This window comes from Pseudophryne corroboree, chromosome 6 (genome assembly GCF_028390025.1).
Source record: "Pseudophryne corroboree isolate aPseCor3 chromosome 6, aPseCor3.hap2, whole genome shotgun sequence".
NCBI lineage: Eukaryota > Metazoa > Chordata > Amphibia > Anura > Myobatrachidae > Pseudophryne > Pseudophryne corroboree.
The window spans coordinates 87,103,033-87,125,185 of NC_086449.1; the positions used below are offsets into that span (position 1 = coordinate 87,103,033).

The window sequence follows — 22,153 nt, forward strand, 5'->3', positions numbered from 1 at the left end:
GTGCAGTGCAGGGGAGAGTCCTGGGAGCCTTCCTCACCAGCGGAGCTGAGCAGGAAAATGGCGCTGAGTGCTGAGGAGAATAAGCTCCGCCCCTTTTTCGGCGGCTTTTCTCCCGGGTTTTAAGAAAACTGGCCTGGGTTAAATACATACATATAGCCTTAATGGCTATATGTGATGTATTTATTTTGCCACTAAAGGTATTTAATATTGCTGCCCAGGGCGCCCCCAGCAGCGCCCTGCACCCTCCGTGACTGAATCAGTGAGACGTGTAGCAACAATGGCGCCCAGCTGCAGTGCTGTGCGCTACCTTCATGAAGACTGAGGAGTCTTCTGCCGCCTGCTTTCCGGACCTCCGTCTTCAGCGTCTGTAAGGGGGATCGGCGGCGCGGCTCCGGGACGAACCCCAGGAGGACCTGTGTTCCGACTCCCTCTGGAGCTAAGTGTCCAGTAGCCTAAGACTCCAATCCATCCTGCACGCAGGTGAGTTGGAAATCTCTCCCCTAAGTCCCTCGATGCAGTGATCCTGTTGCCAGCAGGATTCACTGAGATTTAAACCTAAAAAAACTTTTTCTAAGCAGCTCTTTAGGAGAGCCACCTAGATTGCACCCTTCTCGGACGGGCACAAAAACCTAACTGAGGCTTGGAGGAGGGTCATAGGGGGAGGAGCCAGTACGCACCATGTGATCCTAAAAGCTTTATTTAGATGTGCCCTGTCTCCTGCGGAGCCCGCTATTCCCCATGGTCCTGACGGAGTCCCAGCATCCACTAGGACGTTAGAGAAATCTGTGTATTATACATCTCCTCTCTATTACACTATACACAGCGCAGACACCTCTGGGGGGAGATCCCGGTAATATCTGTGTATTATACATCTCCTCTCTATTACATTATACACAGCGCAGACACCTCTGGGGGAGATCCCGGTAATATCTGTGTATTATACAGCTCCTCTCTATTACATTATACACAGCGCAGACACCTCTGGGGGGAGATCCCAGTAATATCTGTGTATTATACATCTCCTCTCTATTACATTATACACAGCGCAGACACCTCTGGGGGGGGGAGATCCCAGTAATATCTGTGTATTATACATCTCCTCTCTATTACACTATACACAGCACAGACACCTCTGGGGGGAGATCCCGGTATTATCTGTGTATTATACATCTCCTCTCTATTACACTATACACAGCGCAGACACCTCTGGGGGGAGATCCCAGTAATATCTGTGTATTATACATCTCCTCTCTATTACACTATACACAGCACAGACACCTCTGGGGGGAGATCCCAGTAATATCTGTGTATTATACATCTCCTCTCTATTACACTATACACAGCTCAGACACCTCTGGGGGGGAGATCCCAGTAATATCTGTGTATTATACATCTCCTCTCTATTACATTATACACAGTGCAGACACCTCTGGGGGAGATCACAGTAATATCTGTGTATTATACATCTCCTCTCTATTACACTATACACAGCGCAGAAACCTCTGGGGGAGATCCCAGTAATATCTGTGTATTATACATCTCCTCTCTATTACACTATACACAGCGCAGACACCTCTGGGGGGAGATCCCAGTAATATCTGTGTATTATACATCTCCTCACTATTACACTATACACAGCGCAGACACCTTTAGGGGGGAGATCCCAGTAATATCTGTGTATTATACATCTCCTCTCTATTACATTAAACACAGCGCAGACACCTCTGGGGGGGAGATCCCAGTAATATCTGTGTATTATACATCTCCTCTCTATTACATTAAACACAGCGCAGACACCTCTGGGGGGGAGATCCCAGTAATATCTGTGTATTCTACATCTCCTCTCTATTACATTATACACAGCGCAGACACCTCTGGGGGGAGATCCCAGTAATATCTGTGCATTATACATCTCCTCTCTATTACACTATACACAGCGCAGACACCTCTGGGGGGAGATCCCAGTAATATCTGTGTATTATACATCTCCTGTCTATTACATTATACACAGCGCAGACACCTCTGGGGGAGATCCCGGTAATATCTGTGTATTATACAGCTCCTCTCTATTACATTATACACAGCGCAGACACCTCTGGGGGGAGATCCCAGTAATATCTGTGTATTATACATCTCCTCTCTATTACATTATACACAGCGCAGACACCTCTGGGGGGAGATCCCAGTAATATCTGTGTATTATACATCTCCTCTCTATTACACTATACACAGCGCAGACACCTCTGGGGGGAGATCCCAGTAATATCTGTGTATTATACATCTCCTCTCTATTACACTATACACAGCGCAGACGCCTCTGGGGGGAGATCCCAGTAATATCTGTGTATTATACATCTCCTCTCTATTACACTATACACAGCGCAGACACATCTGGGGGGAGATCCCAGTAATATCTGTGTATTATACATCTCCTCTCTATTACACTATACACAGTGCAGACACCTCTGGGGGGAGATCCCAGTAATATCTGTGTATTATACAAATCCTCTCTATTACACTACACACAGCGCAGACACCTCAGGGTGGGGGGAGTTATCAGGAACATCTGTGTATTATACAGTTTCTCTCTATTACATTATACACAGCGCAGACACCTGTGGAATAATTCTATGTCTAATCCTTATAATATGGGCATTTGTGCCATCTCTATTGCAGACATTTGTGTACAATAGCGGGTACTCCGAGGTTTATGAATACTTTTGACACCACCCAACTGTTTGAAATAAATGTTTTTTGCATGAGTAAAGTATAACTTTTTTTTTCCTTCTCACTGCCCCCCTGTGCATCAGCTTTACCTGTCATCCTGCTGCCAGTCGCCCATCAGCAAGTCACGGAACCTGTAACGTGGAGGTAGAGGCTGCACTTCTTTCTCTAGTTCCATGGTGTCACCTGGCCAGGTCCAATCTCCTCAGGGAACTTCAGTTGGCAAAAGCTGTTCTGGGAAATGAGTATTTCAGCTGAGCATGTCCTGTTTTTAAGGAGTGTTCTCAGTTAGCACAGCACCTATCACCTTCCCTCTGTGCTCCTCTACTCCTGGCATTGCTAGCATCCTATGTAATCAGTGTTAGCCGATGGAGGGGATGAAAAACAATACCCTATCTATCTAGGGGACCGCCGGGGAGCTGAGGTTTAATTGAGACTGGGATGATAGGAACTCATTCTGAATGCCCCAGGTTAGGAGAACCCCTTCGCAAGAAGCTCGTCCAAGGAAGAAATCCCAAGTGGGAATAAGACTTAAATCTCATTACTTTCAAACTCGTTCCATGGAGTCTCTCCTGTACATCAAAGTGTTAAATCCTTACAGGGTATAAGGTCTATGCAGAACATTGGGACTCGGGGAGGTTTGACTGCTCCATCCAGAAACAGGTGGCACATTAGCTGGCTATAGAGGATGTGCAGGAGGACAGGTATAAATTCCTCATTGCTGCAGTGTATATAGGAGACCCCTATATATCTGTATAATGCACAGCTCTGTAAATTCTCAATCAAAGGAGGGGGCAGGAGGTGGAGCAGAGAGTGAAATGGGTTTTATTCACAGACAGTTAAGTGGGAAAAGACTCTGAAGGAAGAAGGGAGGGAGGGGGAGAGAGCAACAGGGGGGGAGGGGGTTGGATACAGAAGACTGAGCATGGGGGGGGGGGGTAGCAGAGAAGGTAGAGAGAGGGGGTTACAGTGAGAAGGGGAAGTGTGAAAGTGCAGAAAGAATTGTTATTCTGGGAGAGTAGACAGGAAGAAGGGAAGAGCATGGGGAGCATAAAGTGAGATCAGACAGATTAGTATTCTGGAGAGAAAGAAGGGGGCTTGCCCAGCTGAGAGAGGGGCGCAGAATGCTGCTACACAATGGCTGGTTGTACCTTTATAAATCAGAAGACGGACTGAGAGAGAGAGAGACAGCTATGCAACATGGAGAGCCTACAGATAGGATAGACTGCTGCAAATGGGAGCAAGTATTAAGAGAGACTAAATAGAAATGGACTGCTGAGATAGACACTACTGCAGCAGAGACAGCTGGAAAACAAGGAGAGAACCGTGAAATACGAATGAATGCAAAAAAGAAAAAGATTTTTAATTCAAGGGACTGCAGAGGAAGAGAAACACAGGTGACTGATGAGAGAGTCTAAATATAAGTGACTGTTGAGAGAGAGCGTTACATGGTGCAAGAGGAAGGTAGGGAGGGGGAAGACATGTCACAACACAGTTTGATAAAGGGAGATTGTGGGTGACAGACAGGGTTACTGGGTAACACAAAATGGGTAAATTCTAAGCTGCACCTGGGGTAAAGCAGATGAGAGGTGCGGGGAAGGGACCTGGAATGTGCTTGGTAAGTGAGCAACAGGTAGAGGCTTGTAATTCTAGTCTCACAGAAAGTGAATTATATGGAACAGTCATATCATGCATACAAACATCCCAATCCCATTGCGTTATTTCTTATAACAGGTGAAATAGTGAGATATTTAGAAAATGATATCTATTGATAAATCATATTTACATGAATTCTGCAGGAAAAACGGTGTGCGCGTCGTCTAGGTTCTAATGGCTCTCTGGCGCCCTCTCTCTGCAAAGTGACAAAACACCATCTTCCATTAGATGAGTGCCGTGTTTCTGAGGCACTGTTCCATGTGCCTAACTATAGATATAAATAACTGGCCCATAGAGATGCTCAGTGCATCATGCTTTAAAATAAGTCAGCATGACTTTAAAAAGTAAATAAATCTACGCTGTTGCACAAGTTACCAGAATAGCTTACAGCAAGCTCACCTGTGGCTACTTCTGATATACAGCCTCCTGTATGCTCTACAGCTGCCTGGCTGGATGGTAATTATAGGTTGCCTAAACCTGGCTTAGTCTGTGCATTGAATGAAATACATTTATATAGCGCCAACAGTGTACAGACAACATAAACAGGCCTGTCAGTCACACAGCAAGGGCCCCTGTGAGCAACTCAAATTAAGTGAGCAATTTATTAATAATGATGGGGGCTGCAAACATCCAAATGGAAAACATGCTACATTATATTTAACAGTACCAATACGTGTAAAATTCATTATAGGAATGTGCCCATTTACAGGATGGGGTTACTGTAGACGAATGCAAAAACCTTCATTTTTTTCAGCATTTTATTTTTTTGTCTGTTGATTAAAAAAAAAAATCAATCGGTGGGTCCAATTATATTTGTCTAATTTATGCTAATTTGATTTTAAATGCAGGAAGCGCTGTTTTAACGGTCATTTAAATAAAATCCAATATCAAGTACTAGAACTCACTTATACTGCTTTCAGATCACAATGCCGGGTCGCACCCGGAATTTGGAAACCGGCATTGGACACTTTTACACTGGCTTCCCGACCTGGCAAAATGCGGAGTCGGGTTGCCATCATGGGCGCGGGGCGGAGGCGGCGCTGATGACATCGGTGGGCAGGGCGGAGGTGGCGTCTGGAGATCTGATCATCTCCAAGCGCCGCCTTCTTTATAGTGTAAACGGGTGTCGGGTTGCATCAACCCTGGGTAACCCGTTCACATCACACCTGACCCAGTAATAACTTGTGTTAAACCCTTCTTTTAACCAGAGTTAAAATACCGGGTCAGACGTCCCGGGTAATCGGACCTTACACCTTTCACGCTGCACCTCAACCTGCGTCGACCTGGCAATAACCGGGTTATTTGTGCGATGTGAAAGGGGTATTGCGGGCCCATTTAGCATTAAATATTTGTGGCTTATTCCCCCGAAAACACATTTTTAAGGAGTAACCGCAAATATTTAGTATCACACAAATGTATGACTGAGGAATTGCAGCAGATATCTGCTGTAATCTTTCCATTCCCGACTGCAGCCGCAACCCCCTTAGGTTTCTATGGGGAATGCAATGCTGCCAGATTTACCAAGCTCCAGAATGCAAAGCATTCCTGAGATTGTCCCCCTCAGTGAACAACATCTGAAGATGGCATTTGCTCGTTGTAACCTATGGGCAACATTTTGCATAATTAGCCAGTAGAGGGTTGCTCCAGAACATTCCCCAACAATGACCGCCAAGCATGAGTGTTCAGCGGGACTGCGGATGCACAGAACTCTTGCTTCCAATATGAACATATGGTAGCAACGGGCTCCTTTTGTAGCTTCTGTCCCTGCAGGTGGTCTTTAATAAATGCTGCCGCCATAATCTCATGCTGCATTGCGATTCAGGCCTCTAATATCAAGTCTAGACTAATTGCCTTCCATCTCCACAGTCCACACATAACTTTACATACCTTCTCTTTCTTCACTTGAACATCCTACTGACCCTAGACCATCATTCCTGGGTGACTGGATCATACTGTAAAGCCCACCAAGAGCCCCTGCAATCTGGCTGGACCAATATGCACTTAACATTGTGTTTCAAATACCTATTGCCATATAAATTGTAAGCTTGCGAGCAGGACCCTCTGTCTGTCTGTTCTTACCCAGTCTACTTTTATTACCATTTTGATCCAAATTGTAAAGCACAATGGACTATCTAGCGAAACATAAAATAACTTAATAATACATAAACCCACTGGAGATCATTATCCGTGTCACCAGTCCAAAGAGTGTATCCAATTAGCCGCAGGGAATACCCCACGGCTAATTGTCAGCATTGCCTGATTCAAGTACCTGTGGGAACCCCACATGCTAATTCCCAGAAGCAGGAATTTTCTTTGTAGCCTCCAGACCTACGAGATAAAAATATCTTTGTTAAATGCGTCCTCTGCATTTAACACAAAGGGAAACCCATTAGTTTCCACATGTTAAGCAGAATCAGTGAGTTTCCGCGCGTTTCCAGAGGTTTACCCATGCGTAGAAGAACCAAGAAATAATTGAATTGCTCTTGGTGTTAAAACCGGAGCGTTCCCTACGCAGTAAAACTTGTGCTTAATTGAATATGCCCCCAAGTATATATTACTAGCACTAAAACTAAACTGGGTAATCAAGATCATTTTAATGGCAGGGGAGCATTTAATTAAACGCCCTAACAGATAGTGGAAAAATAACCAGTGAATGTTTATTATTGAAAACAAAGCAGATAGTAACCTAAAGCAACAGGAGACAATTTTGAGGCCTGAATTTATAATAAATCATGCTAAAACCAAGTTCATCAATAAAAAGAAAGCCTCAATAAAATCACAGAAGGGGCTGAGGGCCAAAAGAGACCCCGTAATAGCAAATTCATGTCTGCATATTATAGATAATTAAAATGCATTTCTTCTCATTAATATTCATCTTACTTTTTTCTATATTGCCTCCAGGTGAGCCAGAGGCAAGGCAGGAATACAAGGAGGGTGGGGTTTTAAGTTGCCTGTGATGGAGTGGGTGGAACAGTCGTTTTATTAAGCCCCTCCCCCAGGACAAACTACTTCAAATGATAGAGTTCTTGAAGTGGATAGGAGAGCTACATTTTCTACTCATGGTTTATTTGTGCTTCCAAAGGCCAACAGAAATTGCACCACTAACCCTCCGCCACCCTCACCCCCAATAAACCCTGACTGCAATTTTCTCAATTGGTGCACAGGCTCTTGTTCTGCTCTGGCTCTAATGCTGTGTGCTCGGTTTACAAAGGGGTCTACCCTCTATAGAATACCCTAGCTAAGAATTTTACAGAGTTTTCTGCTAAATTTAAAGCAGCAACTAGGCAAAACCAGCCTTATAACTGTACTGTCTGGTACTCTCTGCAGAATTAAAAATGCATGGATCTGTTGCAAAGGCTTCCATCAGTGTGGCTATACAGGAAACTTGCTCTAGGGTTTATACCGGATGGTATTTAGTACCATCTAAGTTGCACAAGATGTTCCCAGTGATTTTGACTACCTGCTGAAGACAGTGTGGGGAGGTGGGTACGTTCCTTCACACTTGGTTGTCGTGCCCCACTATTAGTTAGTTCTTGGCCCAATTTGGTTTCACAGGTTTAATCGGTACCCCGTGAAGCTTCTATAGCGATTTTAAGTGCAACATATTGATAACCATCTAGACAAACTGGTGGTTCATATTTGTAATGGTGCCAAATCTTTGATAGCGAAGCACTGGCAGTCTCCTGTAATACATTCATTAGCAGCCCTTTGGGTCTGGATTCATTTTGTGGATGCAATGGCATATATCACGTGTTTGCAAAATAACTCCTTGACCACCTTTCACAAAGTGTGGTCCCTGTATCATCTCTTCCCCTCTTCCTGGTCTCTGCTATTTTTTTTTCTTCCTCCTCCTTATTTTTTTACTCTTTTTTTTTCCACCCTTCAATCTCCCCTCATTTATTTGATTGTGCTTTAGCCCGCTGTGCTCATACTTGCCTTACCGTTTTTTATGAGTGCGCACGTGTATAGATAAACATATATATATGTAGCAATTTCCAACATGCAGCGGCACTGAAATGAAAATGATCTGAGTTTTCAAATCATTGACCATGTCCCTAAGCCATTGAGAGGTGGAGATTGTGGGGGCCAACTTCTTCACACCAAAGCCAGATGGATATACACTCTGGGTACTATCAGACCCAAAGGCTTAAATGGCAAGATCCAGTGGAGTATCTTTCAGTGATACCCTTATAACTTTTTATGCACACTATCAACAATATATTTCAGGGTTAAGGTTGCATGTTGCTACAATTTGCATATTTTTATTCAGGCTTTTGGATGTATTAGCACCTTATAATGGGGGGATTTGTGTTTATAGAACATGCTACTAGGACCTCCCCATATAGATTTTGACCTTATATGCATTATGAATACCTGCCTTAGTGACTAACATGTTCTTTTACGAAGTCACAGGGGTGTTCCAGACTCTACCTTGGTCTACCAGCAAAAGAATTGCAACGTTTACAGCTGGTGCAAAACACAGCTGCCAGGCTATTAACCAACCAGCCCTGTTCTAGCCACATAACACCCATCCTCTACTCCCTTCACTGGCTGCCTGTAAGATGGCGAATCATCTTCAAGATTGGCTTACTGAGTTTCAAAGCATTACATGACCAAGGCCCAAGGTACCTGAAACAGCTTCTGACCCCATACTGCCCCACTCGATTACTGCGATCTGTAGATGAAGGACTTTTAGCAGCACCTAGAATCTACCGTAATTCATCTGGGAGTCGAGCTTTTAGTCATGCGGCTCCGACTCTATGGAACTCACTTCCCTGCACAGTGCGAGAGGCCCCAACTATAGAATCCTTCAAAAGTAGACTCAAGACTTTTCTGTTTACTCAAGCATTTCCATAATGTCCCTTTTAGTATCTTCATGCTTCTGTATTTTATGAAAATGTACTTCATTATTTTCTGTACTATATTATGTTATGTATCTGTTAAGCGCCTTGAGTCCTATTGGAGAAAGAGCGCTATATAAATAAAATTATTATTATTACCACCTTTTTCCATTACCCATACGTGCTTTTTTCATAAGGTACAGTATTATATCAGTTCCTCCGAGATTTTCTAGCTCTACTAATCTTCATCAGATGTTCCACCAATTTCTTTAATATTTGTTAGATAGTTTTTATTAAGCATCACGACATTTGCACTTGATTTTATTGATAAATGTCCTAATATGTTTATAGACCATTTTTGCTTAACACTGTTTTGCATGCATCACTTATTCTCATTGTTTACACAGCCCCTTATTCTGTCAACCCGGTATCTGATCACCAGGAAGCGCCAGTTGCTAAGCCCGCTGAGTAAACTCCGGTTGCCAGGAAGTCGTGGCTGCTGAGCCTACACACTGCTGAATGAGAGGTATGGGGTGGAAGTGGTTCCCACCCCCATCCCCCAGTGCGCATCCCGTTCGCGGGCCTTCTCCTACATAAAAAGGTATGTTTTGGTTTGTTTCACTTATATCACCTTGACAAAGGAGCACCACGGCCCCAAAACTTTGGATGCACTGTATGTGATGGATTAAAAACTTTTTTCTATGCTACTACTTGCTGTGCTAAGTCTCTGAGTGTCGCTGCATGTTGGAAATTGCTACATATACTAATCTATCCGGAGGGCACCGGAGCATGCTATACTAACTAGGATGAGTGCCGATTCATCTAATATATATATATATATATACATACACATACACACACACACACACACACACATATATATATATTTATGGAAATAGCAAAAGAAGGAGAATGCGCTCATAGTGCAAATCAATTTAATTCATAAACCACATATATACACAGGATAGGTCAAATGAATAGCAGTGGACTCGTACCCTGATAGCCCACTATGTGGGCTGTGCATCACATAAAAAGTAAAACCACAAGGTAAAAGCTGCAGCCCGCTGCACCTGGATCTGGGACCACGCACCGCACCAGCTTCAGCGACCGATCCGTCAGGACACCTGTACCGGGTGAAGACGGGGATGACAGCTCATGTGGAACAGGAATCGCCTGGTAAGCCCAACCTCAATGCATTTCGTAATCACTTCGTCAGGAACCTCCTGTGTATATATGTGGTTTATGAATTAAATTGATTTGCACTATGAGCGCATTCTCCTTCTTTTGCTTTTTCCAGATACTTTGCTCTTGAGAGTAAGAGCTTTATGAGGAGAACTGCTGCGTTGTGAATATACTCCTGTGCTACAGCCCAGTGTTGTGCTTTTACCTGTGGACTGAGACTAACTAATCACCAGCGCACCTGTACACATCTCTTTGCTGTGGATATATATATATATATAGGTTCAAGGGTGGCTGGCACTCCGTCAATCAGGTCCAGTATTGCCCAGGTGCCTTCCTTACCACTCAAAGTGGAAATGAATACGTGGAAGATGCTGGCGGCAGTCACGGGACTTGGTACATATGATAAGAAGTAAAGGCTCTCACGCCTATAGCGATCAACGTTTCAGTTTTATTACAAAAATTTTCGTCAGGATACACACCAAAGTAAATCACATACCTTTATAGAGAAAGACACCACAGTGTTAACTCGTGGTACCGAGCTGCGGCCGGCGGTGGGTGACGTCACATACAATGCGACGGGTGCCGAATCTACACCACTTGTCCGTCAGCCATTGCCTAGCGACCTGTGCAAACAAAGTGTAAAAAACCATAATCCCAAACTAGAACCAGTCACCAGAAGAAATGCAATGATCAATCCACCATGAGAGGAACAAATTACAACAGTCTGGGGTAATACCTATGTGAACTATTATACCAATGAATGAAAAAGGACAATCATGATGTGCAAAGTAAGTTACCCTTGAACCTGTACAATTGTTCCTGCACCCAGATTGGTTTGGACCATCTCTGATTCCAGCAACATGGCAAGGCACCCTCCAACTTTTTGACCACAGTCAAGACTCTGTTCTTCTGACAGCATTGTCTTTAGAAACTGGCATTTTAGTTCTCTACACTTCGGGTGTAATGTCAGAAGAAAACATCAATCCACAAGTGAGTGGCTTCAAAAATATAGTATTACCACTTGGGGAAACCCTCAGCTTCTCGGACGCGGAGGCTAATTCCATTTACTTCAAAGAGAATTTTCAAACCTCAGGAGGGGATATCTCTACTGAACAACTTTACCATGAATTGCTGCGCTTAAAGAAAAAAAAGAGGTCGACTACCTCCTGCATGGCATAACATTATCGGACTATCACCGTACCAAGCAAATACCCAGAGGATTCCGGGTCAAAAACATCCCTACTATAGGTAAGCATAATCCTGAATTCTGCAGGAGATGGGTAGCTGTGCTAAATAAGTGCAGCTACGATCTGATTCTATTAGTAATTGAAGAATCCGCAAGGGAACTGAATTCCATCAAATCAAAAATTAATTCATTTGAATCCGTACATAAGGATTCCTTAATACAGGACTCTGAGACCGATTGGCTTACTAAATTGAGTGACCAAGTTGACACGTACAAACGGAATCTGGTTAAATATAAGAGGGATAAACTCACTAAAGTACAACGTGACTACCAAGAAAACAACGTTTACACGTGGGCACAAAATCCTGGTGGCAACTCCAGAACACGCTTCCGGCCACCGCATAGAAGATTCCGTCCTCTAGATACGGACTCATCAAGTCTAGAATACAGCTCCCAAAGTGAAGTAGAAGGGAATAGAGCTACCGCATCAGGCAAACCCCCTTTAGGGGTTCGTACACGTGCACAACGCGAGGACACCGCAGGACCCGTACGAGGCGCGGCGGGCAGAGGCAGAGGGACCAAGTCAAAAACGCAAAAGAGTCGCAAGTGACAGCGGTCTTTAACTTATCCAAACGTAATTTGAGTGCAGCAGAAATGTCTGTCCTCAGCAAAGGCCTTTCCTTTGTTCCTTCCACAACATTCAATGACATTCAATGGAAAATTGATTCTTACAAATTTGCACGCTCCCTAAGGATCAAATAATTTTTTGAGAAATCTCCCCCCTCGGTGCAATCCAGTAGTGCCCCTGTTCCAGCTTGCATTAAAACCAAATCTAGATTCGATCCCATCTCCAATAATGCGTCCATCAAGAGCTTCACTAAAACTCTGGATAGAGCAGTGTCCTCTCAGACACAAAAGACAAGATCCACTTCTAACAATTTAACACATGCGGAACGACAGGCACTGCATGATCTTAGAATGGATAAAGACCTAATTATACGGACAGCTGACAAAGGAGGTGGTATTGTTCGACAAAATCTGGCGGATTACAAACATGAGATTTACTCACAACTACAGGATGTGAATGTGTATGAGGAATTGCCTGATGATCCTACTCAGCTATATAAAGGTGAACTAGTAACCATCTTGACACAAGCAGTTTCCAAAGGCATCATCTCTGAACAAGTAAGTCATAATCTGACTCAAGATAACCCTGTCTCACCCATATTGTATACCATACCTAAATTACATAAAAATCCAACATGCCCCCCAGGTCGCCCCATCATTGCGGCAAGAGATTCGATATATTATAAAATCTCTCAATACCTGGACTTTTATTTAGAGCCACTGATACAAACGCACCACGTTTCTAAAGGACACCACTACCTTAATCAAGAAGCTTGCTTCCATTTCACCAGTCCCTGACAATAGCAAATTGTGTACTTTAGATGTCATATCTCTTTACACCAATATTCCACATGATGCTGGCATTCATGCTGTGAAATTATTCCTCACTAACAATGCTGCTTACGAGGGGCCAGGTCTTGAATTCTTTTTACAACTACTTACCCTTACTTTGAAACGTAATTATTTTCTCTTCAATGGTAAATGGTACCGCCAGCGACGGGGCTGCGCAATGGGTTCTTGCGTAGCTCCGTCGTTTGCGAATATCTACATGTTCAAAATAGAACAAGAATTAATTATTTCGAACAGTTGCATATCGGGTGATCTACTCTGGATCACCAGATATATAGATGATTTGCTGCTGATTTGGACTAGTTCCGCACAGCAGCTAGAGACACAGTTACAAAAGATCAATACCCTTGACCCCACGATTAAATTCACATGGGACATCAGTGACACACAGGTACATTACCTTGATGTCAATATCTCTTTGGAAAATGGTTCTTTACACACATGCCTTTACAAAAAGGCTACTGATAGAAACACCTACCTACATGCACGAAGTCAGCATCCTCCGGCATGTATTAGAGGTTTGCCTTACTCTCAGTTTCTTCGTGTCTGCAGAATTTCTGACACATGAAAAAACTGTTACTGATATTGACTTCATGATTGTACAATTTTTGCAACGAGGTTATAATTATAAAGATCTCCAAAATGCCAAGAAGAGGGCATTAGCCATTCCTAGAGCCCAGTTACTAGCACCAGCAGTCTCCAAGTCCGCACTTCATAACAAACAAGTGTTTGTGCAAGAATATCATCCGTTCAGCACCACTATCATTAAAAGTGCCTAAGAGCTTTGGCCAGTTGTAGCCCTTGATCCTGACCTGAAATTTGCCAAAAAAAACAAAATTCTCCCCAGCTTTACCAGAAACAAGAATCTTAAGGATTTACTTGTTAAAAATGACATTTCTGTGGTTCTCCCACTGGGCAAACACATTTCCTTATCCGTAAGCCGGGTTGCTACAAATGTACTGGCTGCATAACCTGCAGCTACATGGAAACTGGAAGGGATTTTTGTCATCCGCATACTGGCAGACGTATACCCATTAAACATGTTTTGACCTGCAGTACTAGATTTGTAATCTACTATATCAGATGCCCCTGTGGTCTGCTCTATGTAGGTAAGACCACCTGCATGTTCAAAGAAAGGATGGCCAAACACAGAATGGCCATAAGACAAGCGCTTGAAGGAGGTAATCAGGACCAGCCAGTAGCAAGACATTTCAAGACCTTTCAGCACAATCTATCAACACTGAAATACAAAATCATCGACCATGTTCCCACCAGCATCAGGGGGGAGATAGAGGCAAACAACTGTTACACTTGGAAACACGCTGGATCCACAAACTAAACACAGTGTCTCCAGCGGGATTAAATGAACATATTTCTTGGAACTGCTACTTATGATGTCCCCAATACCCATCAGATTAATTTGCCATTCCTTTACCCTTGCGGTCTGATTGCGGTATATTATGGACCGGGTGCATAGGATTGTGGCGCAGAACAGCGCTGCGCTTGATGTATGCTTAATAACAATTAATAAAAAGAAAAAAATATTTTTTGTATATATAGGTGTCTGCTTAGATCAAATTAAAACACATATGGAACTTGCTGGTAAATTATAAACAAATTTAATTACACATACAATAATAAACAAAAAACCATTTAAAAGAAGCTCAAGCACACTGAAAGACGTTTCTAAAATGTCACTTAGTTGAAGTGATTCGTAACAATGTATCCGCAATGCTGCCACATAGACCTTAATTGTGGTCTCTTAGTATCAATGAACTGAATTGCAACAGTTAAAGCCTGCACGAGAAAAACTTTAACTCCTGTCCTCAGTGCTACTGGCGTCCCAGTGCAGAGGAAATGATGCTGATCATATTTACCCGACCTGCGGGGAGATTCAGGAGAAAACGGAGTACCTTCCAAGCGTCCGCCGCCGGCACTATCGCGGTGCAGATGCTTCTGTCCTGGCGGGCGGGTACGGACGCTGCTCTGGAGTGCTGACCTGGTGTTCCGGTAATTCCAAGCGTCCGCCGCCGGCACTAGTGTGGTGCAGATGATTCTGTCCTGGCGGGCGGGTTAGGACGCTGCAGTGGAAGACTGACCAAGTGTACCGGTGCAGGTTCTCTGAGGCTGTTTGTCAAATTCAAATTCGCCGCTGTAGGGAAAAGACGTCGTCTTGAGGAAGTCCCGGGAGACGGGACGAAACGCGTTGACGTCACTCCTTTTGGCTCAAGCCCACTGACCACTGATTACTGCTAGCCACTTTTCCCTACAGCGGCGAATTTGAATTTGACAAACAGCCTCAGAGAACCTGCACCGGTACACTTGGTCAGTCTTCCACTGCAGCGTCCTAACCCGCCCGCCAGGACAGAATCATCTGCACCACACTAGTGCCGGCGGCGGACGCTTGGAATTACCGGAACACCAGGTCAGCACTCCAGAGCAGCGTCCGTACCCGCCCGCCAGGACAGAAGCATCTGCACCGCGATAGTGCCGGCGGCGGACGCTTGGAAGGTACTCCGTTTTCTCCTGAATCTCCCCGCAGGTCGGGTAAATATGATCAGCATCATTTCCTCTGCACTGGGACGCCAGTAGCACTGAGGACAGGAGTTAAAGTTTTTCTCGTGCAGGCTTTAACTGTTGCAATTCAGTTCATTGATACTAAGAGACCACAATTAAGGTCTATGTGGCAGCATTGCGGATACATTGTTACGAATCACTTCAACTAAGTGACATTTTAGAAACGTCTTTCAGTGTGCTTGAGCTTCTTTTAAATGGTTTTTTGTTTATTATTGTATGTGTAATTAAATTTGTTTATAATTTACCAGCAAGTTCCATATGTGTTTTAATTTGATCTAAGCAGACACCTATATATACAAAAAATATTTCTTTCTTTTTATTAATTGTTATTAAGCATACATCAAGCGCAGCACTTTTGTGTATATATTTTCCAGTCGGTTGAGGGAATTAGCAGTCCCCCAGTGCTTGCAGCTGCTGTATAGCCATCTTAAATTCAATTTTTATTTGCGCCAGGAGTTAGAGTGGTTAAACACTCTTAATCTTTCTATCGCAGAACAGCGCTACCTATACCTGAGGCGCCATCTGCAGCGTCTATGTGATTTGTCATTTTATCAGAACGACATGTGGACTTTGTTTGCATCAGTTTAGCTGTTTATTATTTGATAGCTCAGCATTGGCTATCTTCACCATTTGCTATATTGTTTATTATGAGGCTCACTTTGCTCGTGGTGTAGTTCGTATGCCTTTACAGCGCTCCGTATCTGTTCACACTATGCAGGGTAACTAACTTTGCACATCATGATTGTCCTTTTTCATTCATTGGTATAATAGTTCACATAGGTATTACCCCAGACTGTTGTAATTTGTTCCTCTCATGGTGGATTGATCATTGCATTTCTTCTGGTGACTGGTTCTAGTTTGGGATTATGGTTTTTTTACACTTTGTTTGCACAGGTCGCTAGGCAACGGCTGACGGACAAATGGTGTAGATTCGGCACCCGTCGCATTGTATGTGACGTCATCCACCGCCGGCCGCGGCTCTGGGTCCACGAGTTAACACTGTGGTGTCTTTCTCTATAAAGGTATGTGATTTACTTTGGTGTGTATCCTGACGAAAGTTTTTGTAATAAAACTGAAACGTTGATCGCTATAGGCGTGAGAGCCTTTTTTTTTTTTTTTTTTTTACTTGTGTAATTTTTTTATTGAAGTTTTGCAGGGAAAAACAAAAAAACATTAAATACAGAACAAAACCAAAACATCAAACAAAACAAAGAAAAAAGTACAGGAAAAATACAGCAAATAATGCAATCTGTGTCACAGTGTCACATAGAAAAAGATAATAAGTGTCACAACAATCTCGCAAATTCACATACTAATGCTAGCCATACATCAGACCAACTTTTCTCCAACACTCCAAACTTCCAACCATCCAACTTGTCTGTTCAACTAAAACAGTGCCCCACACATCTCACCAACTTTTTACCAGTGCTCCACACATCTAACCAACTTTTCATCAGACCAACCAACCTTCCAACTTCTGTCCAACTTGTGATGTCACCGAAGTAGGCGGACAGTGCCTGCCTACAGTTCTTCAGTTTTGTTTTGTTTTTTAATTTCAAAACATGCAGAAGTGTCTTTTTTTCAGTGAAACTGGGCTTTTCTTTCACCGCCATACATTTATTAGATTTACTTATTTTTATACTGAACTATGGATACCAGCATGGTTGGGCTGCCAAGGCAAATATATATATATATATATATATATATATATATATATATATATATATATGTTCTAGTGATAAATCAGTTGCGCCTTCAGTGTTTGTGAATAAGACGTTGCAAATCCTTAAGTGATAGTTAAAAAAATGCGTACCAGACATATGCAGAACATTCGCCTTGTTTATGGTGTCTTTGCATCTGGATGTTCCTTACTCGTACTAACTCTCCGTTCCCATCCGTCCAGGCATTGGTGTGGAGTTTGTACGTATATGCAAGACAATGTGTCAATATACTGCTCTTAGATAAGTGACTTGGTGCTATTTTTGTGCAAAGTTAGCAGTAAAGTGAATATGTGCAGAGAAAGTGCTGTAAGTGCTTATTAAAAATATATGAATAAAAATGAATATATTAATATATTACTGGCAGTGTGCTAGTTCCCTTTTTTTCTTAGGTAATGTGCTTAAATACCATTTCTTAAGGGTGCAACACCATATAGCTCAGTATTCAGAGGAGATCTATAGAGGAGGTATATTTATATGAGGCACTTACATCTAGAGTTGCAATGAATTAAAAAGATGCTGCCGTCATTCCGTCATCAGACTTATATACCTTTAAAAAAGTCCCATATGGGAAGGAAAAGCCTCTGATAGTGTAGTATTATTTAAAAAAGACATTTAATAATACATAAAACGACAAAAAACATATAGATGGACTCGTACAATTTAAAAGTGCATATAAGCTTATCTGTTATTTCCTCAGATAGGAGCGGAGTGCCGGTAGGTGCCCAACGCGTTTCGTCCCTTAGTTCATCTCTGGGACTTCCTCAGCCCGCTGTCACAGGTAATCGGGGGGGGGGGGGGGGGGCTTTTCATGCTGCCGGCGCAGTAGGCGGACACTGGCAGGCAGTGTCCGCCTACTTATCGTTCAGTTGGGGGGAAAGTTTCCCCTACACCTGAACGATTGGTTGGGAAAATCAAACAGGTTTGATTTTCCCAACTAGTTGGACAGACCGTTTCTGTCCGTTTTTCAGCGTGTGGGAGCAAACGGCTGATAATCGTTTGCTCCCACACACTGCCACATTATCTTTCCAACCAGCCAACTTGGCTGGTTGGAAAGATATCGTCCTGATGTATGGCCAGCTTAAGCCTCAATCAGTTAGAGAATAGTGCTCCAGCTGCAGCCAGACGGGAGGTATTCCAGCTATCCCACTTGCTAAAGTAATGGGGCAGGGTCCCTCTAGACCTATGTGTAAACCTCTCATGTCCTGACACCTCATTCACTAGAGCTCGCCAATTGTACACATTAGGGGAAGAAGTAGCAAACCAGTTACGCGCTATAATCACCTTAGCTAAGGTAGTCAGGCAAAGAACATATTTGTATAATGCCGGGCAGTAGGATTCCTCTAAGTCTAGCGCAAACATACACATTGTAGAAGAAAAGGGGGGGCAGCGTAGGTTCAGTGAGCAGAATGTCCGACCAAACTGCTTCCCAAAAGGCATATACAGTGGGGCACAGCCATAATAAATGCCAAAAGGTAGCTTCAGGGGCACCACATCTTGGGCAGGTACTACCAGGCTGTAGACCTGCTTTACATAAAGAAACTGGAGTTCTATACGTCCTATGCAAAACAAAGAAATAAACCTGCTGGTACTTGACACACTGAGTAGTATATTTAAGAGAGCACAACACCTGGAGCCATTGGTCATCTGTAAGTGAGCCAATATCTTGCTCCCATTTAAGTTTAAGTTGGTCAAATATATTCGGGCAGATGTGGGCATTAAAACTACCATATAAAATGGAAACTTGGTGTCTTGTACCCAAATTCATAACCATGTCTTTAATCGGGGAATCAGAAATGGACGGGGGCGAGGCCCCAAACTGTGCCTGCACCGCATGGCGGAGCTGTAGATAGCGATAAAAGAATCTATTGGATATTTCAAGCTCCTCCTTCAGTTGTGCGAAAGATTTGAAAACACCGTTATCATACAGTTGTGAAACTGTGGTAAGGCCCGCCCCAATCCATATGTTGTCCTGTGAGAGCTGCAATAACTCCCTATACTCTGGGTTGAACCAAAGTGGTGTGTCAGAATCTGTACCTCGCCATGCATAGTAGGAGTGAGTTTGGCGCCATACAAGTAGCGTCTGACGGAGTAAAGGAGGAAGACCAGCAGTAGAAGAGGCAGAGAGAAGGAACTGGACAGGGGAGAAGTGAGACCCCACATACTCGGCAAAGAATCTCTCAAACGTGGGACTATCCCTACTGAGAATCCAATTAGACAAATGTGCAAGTTGAGCAGCTAGATAATAGGCCCGGAGTTTGGGAAAGCCCAAACCCCCATCCAATTTAGCCCTAACCAGAGCTCTCAGGGCAACCCTAGGCGTTTTGTCGCCCCAAACAAAAGAGGATCAATGCTAGTGAAAATTTTCTTGGGGATATAAGTAGGAGAGTGCTGCAATAGATAGATATTTTGGTTGTATCACCATCTTGATCAAGTTAATGCGACCCGTGACAGTAAGGGGAAGCTTCTTCCATACATGAATCCGTCGCTTCAGATCCACCGTGACCTGGTCAATGTTTTGATGTACAAAAGACTTAACATTAGGAGTGATCCAGACACCAAGATACTGAAAGCGAAGGGTCCAGGTTAAGGAGGACACAATAGGCAATGGGTCAGGAAGAATACCAGATATGGGAAAGACATTCGATTTATTCCAGTTGATAGTTAGGCCAGAATAGAGGCCAAATGTATCAACAATACCCAGAAGGGAGGTCAGGGAAGCATCAGGGTCTCTGAGGAACAAAAGCATGTCATCGGCATATAATGCAATAACATCCTCATGTCCGTCAATAGTAATGCCCCTAACATCAGGGGACGCTCTGATGAAGCATGCCAATGGTTCCACAGCCAGGGCAAAAAGGGCAGGGGACAGTGGGCAGCTCTGTCTAGTACCACGGGACAAAGCAAATGGGGATGTTACATAGCCATTGACAGATATTCGAGCCACAGGGGAGGTATAGAGTTATTGTACCCAGCGTATGAATTTGGGGCCAAAAGCAAATCGTCTAAGGACTTCCCACAAATACTCCCATTCCACAGAGTCGAAGGCCTTGGCAGCATCCAAGGAAACCACCACAGCCCCCGACTCGGGCTGGTCCCCCATCTGCAGGTGGCAAAACAGTCGCCTCAAATTTTGGAGAGTGGACTTGCCTGGCATAAATCCTGTCTGATCATCATGAATGATCGAAGTGATAACACTATTGAGTCTAAGTGACAGAATTTTGGCCAAAATCTTTACATCAATAGGTAGCAATGAGATTGGGCGGTAGGATTCTGGGGCCGTAGGGTCCTTACATGGTTTAAGAATCACCACAATAATAGCTTCGGACATAGAGGGAGGCAAACGAGCACCCTCCAACAAGGCATTAAAGAGAGTCAAAAGATAGGGGACAAAGTATGCACGATATTGTCTATAGACTTCAATCGGTATACCGTCGCTACCCGGGGCCTTTTTATTAGGGAAGGAGGCAATAGCTGCCTCAACTTCCTCTGGAGTGATATTAGCATCTAAAAAATCTATAGATTGTTGGGACAACTGCGGTAGGACAATGCATGAAAGATATTGCTGTAGTTGACTGGAGGTATAAGTGACTTTTAGAGGCATACAACGAGGAATAAAAGGACCGGAAAACCTGAGCTATTTCAGGAGTGGCATATACCATTTCGCCCTGGGCATCACAGATCTGCTGAATGGAACCCCCAGTGCTCTCCCCCCGAGCTAGAAAAGCCAAGTAACTACCCCCCGTGTCCGATTGTGAATAGAGGGTGTGCTGGGAGAAAAGTAATTTGCGCCTTGATTTATCAAGTAAGTGGTCAGACCAGGCTTTCCTGGCCAAATCCCACCTCACTCGGTCACCAAGGGTCTTAGTAGTAAGGTAAACAGACTCAGATTGGGAACAGGCAAGCTCCAGGCGCACCTCCTCCTCCCTACTAGATTTCTTGACACTAGCTATTTGTCGTATGAAGGAGCCCCGTAGCGAAGCCTTAAATGCATCATGTTTAACCAGTTGATCAGAACAGGACGCATTATGAACCTCAAAATCACTCCATTCACGAGCCAAGGCCTCATGGTCAGTCAACAAGGTCAACCAAAAGGGATTCAATTTCCAAAGTTTAGCCCCACAGACCGGCACTGAATCTAGGGCCACCAGCAAGGGTGAGTGGTCCGAGATTCCCCTCTGTAGGTACTGGACATCTAGTATTCTAGTAGTGAGATCAGGGGAAACGAGGGCCAAATCTATTCTCGAGAACGTGTGAAAGCTGGCCGAGTGGCAAGAGTATTGGAGTTGTTTGGGGTGTCTCAACCTCCAAACATCCAGGAGCCCAAGCTCGGAAACCAGCCTCGCAAACGGTGTGGGGGACGGGGAAGCAGAGGGTAGAGAAGGGGGAAGCTCAGCCCACCGATCTAAAACTTTATCTAAAACATTATTGAAATCTCCGATGCAAAGGAACGGTGCTGGGGGTGAAGTAGCAATAAACGACATTGCCTGCCGGAGTACTTCATTATTGTAGGGGGGGGGGGGGGGGGGGAGATATAAACAGCAAGTATGTGCAAAAGTGTACGGTTAACATAGGCCCTAAGGAATACATACCTGTCACATTGGTCAATTTGGCTATGAACTAAATGGAAATTAACCGACTTCCGCACCAAAACTGAAACCCCCCTGGAATTAGCAGAAAAGGTGGAATGATAGGAGAGACCAACCCAGGGTTTCCCGAGAGCCAAGGTTCTAGTACCAACCAAGTGTGTTTCGGAGAGGCATATGACATCTGCCTTATACTTCCTCACCTGT

General features: G+C 43.8%; 1 protein-coding gene across 3 annotated transcripts in view; it reads right to left on the bottom strand.

Moving 5' to 3' along the window:
- Positions 1-3,507, bottom strand: part of LOC134936382 (potassium channel subfamily T member 2-like) — a 245,676-nt gene extending 242,169 nt beyond the window's left edge. For all 3 annotated transcript variants that reach the window (XM_063931414.1, XM_063931413.1, XM_063931411.1), the window contains exon 1: positions 2,817-3,507. In XM_063931414.1, coding sequence (XP_063787484.1) covers positions 2,817-2,902 — 86 coding nt within the window. In that variant the 5' untranslated portion in view covers positions 2,903-3,507. The remainder of the gene's footprint in view (positions 1-2,816) is intronic.
- Positions 3,508-22,153: the final 18,646 nt, after the last annotated feature.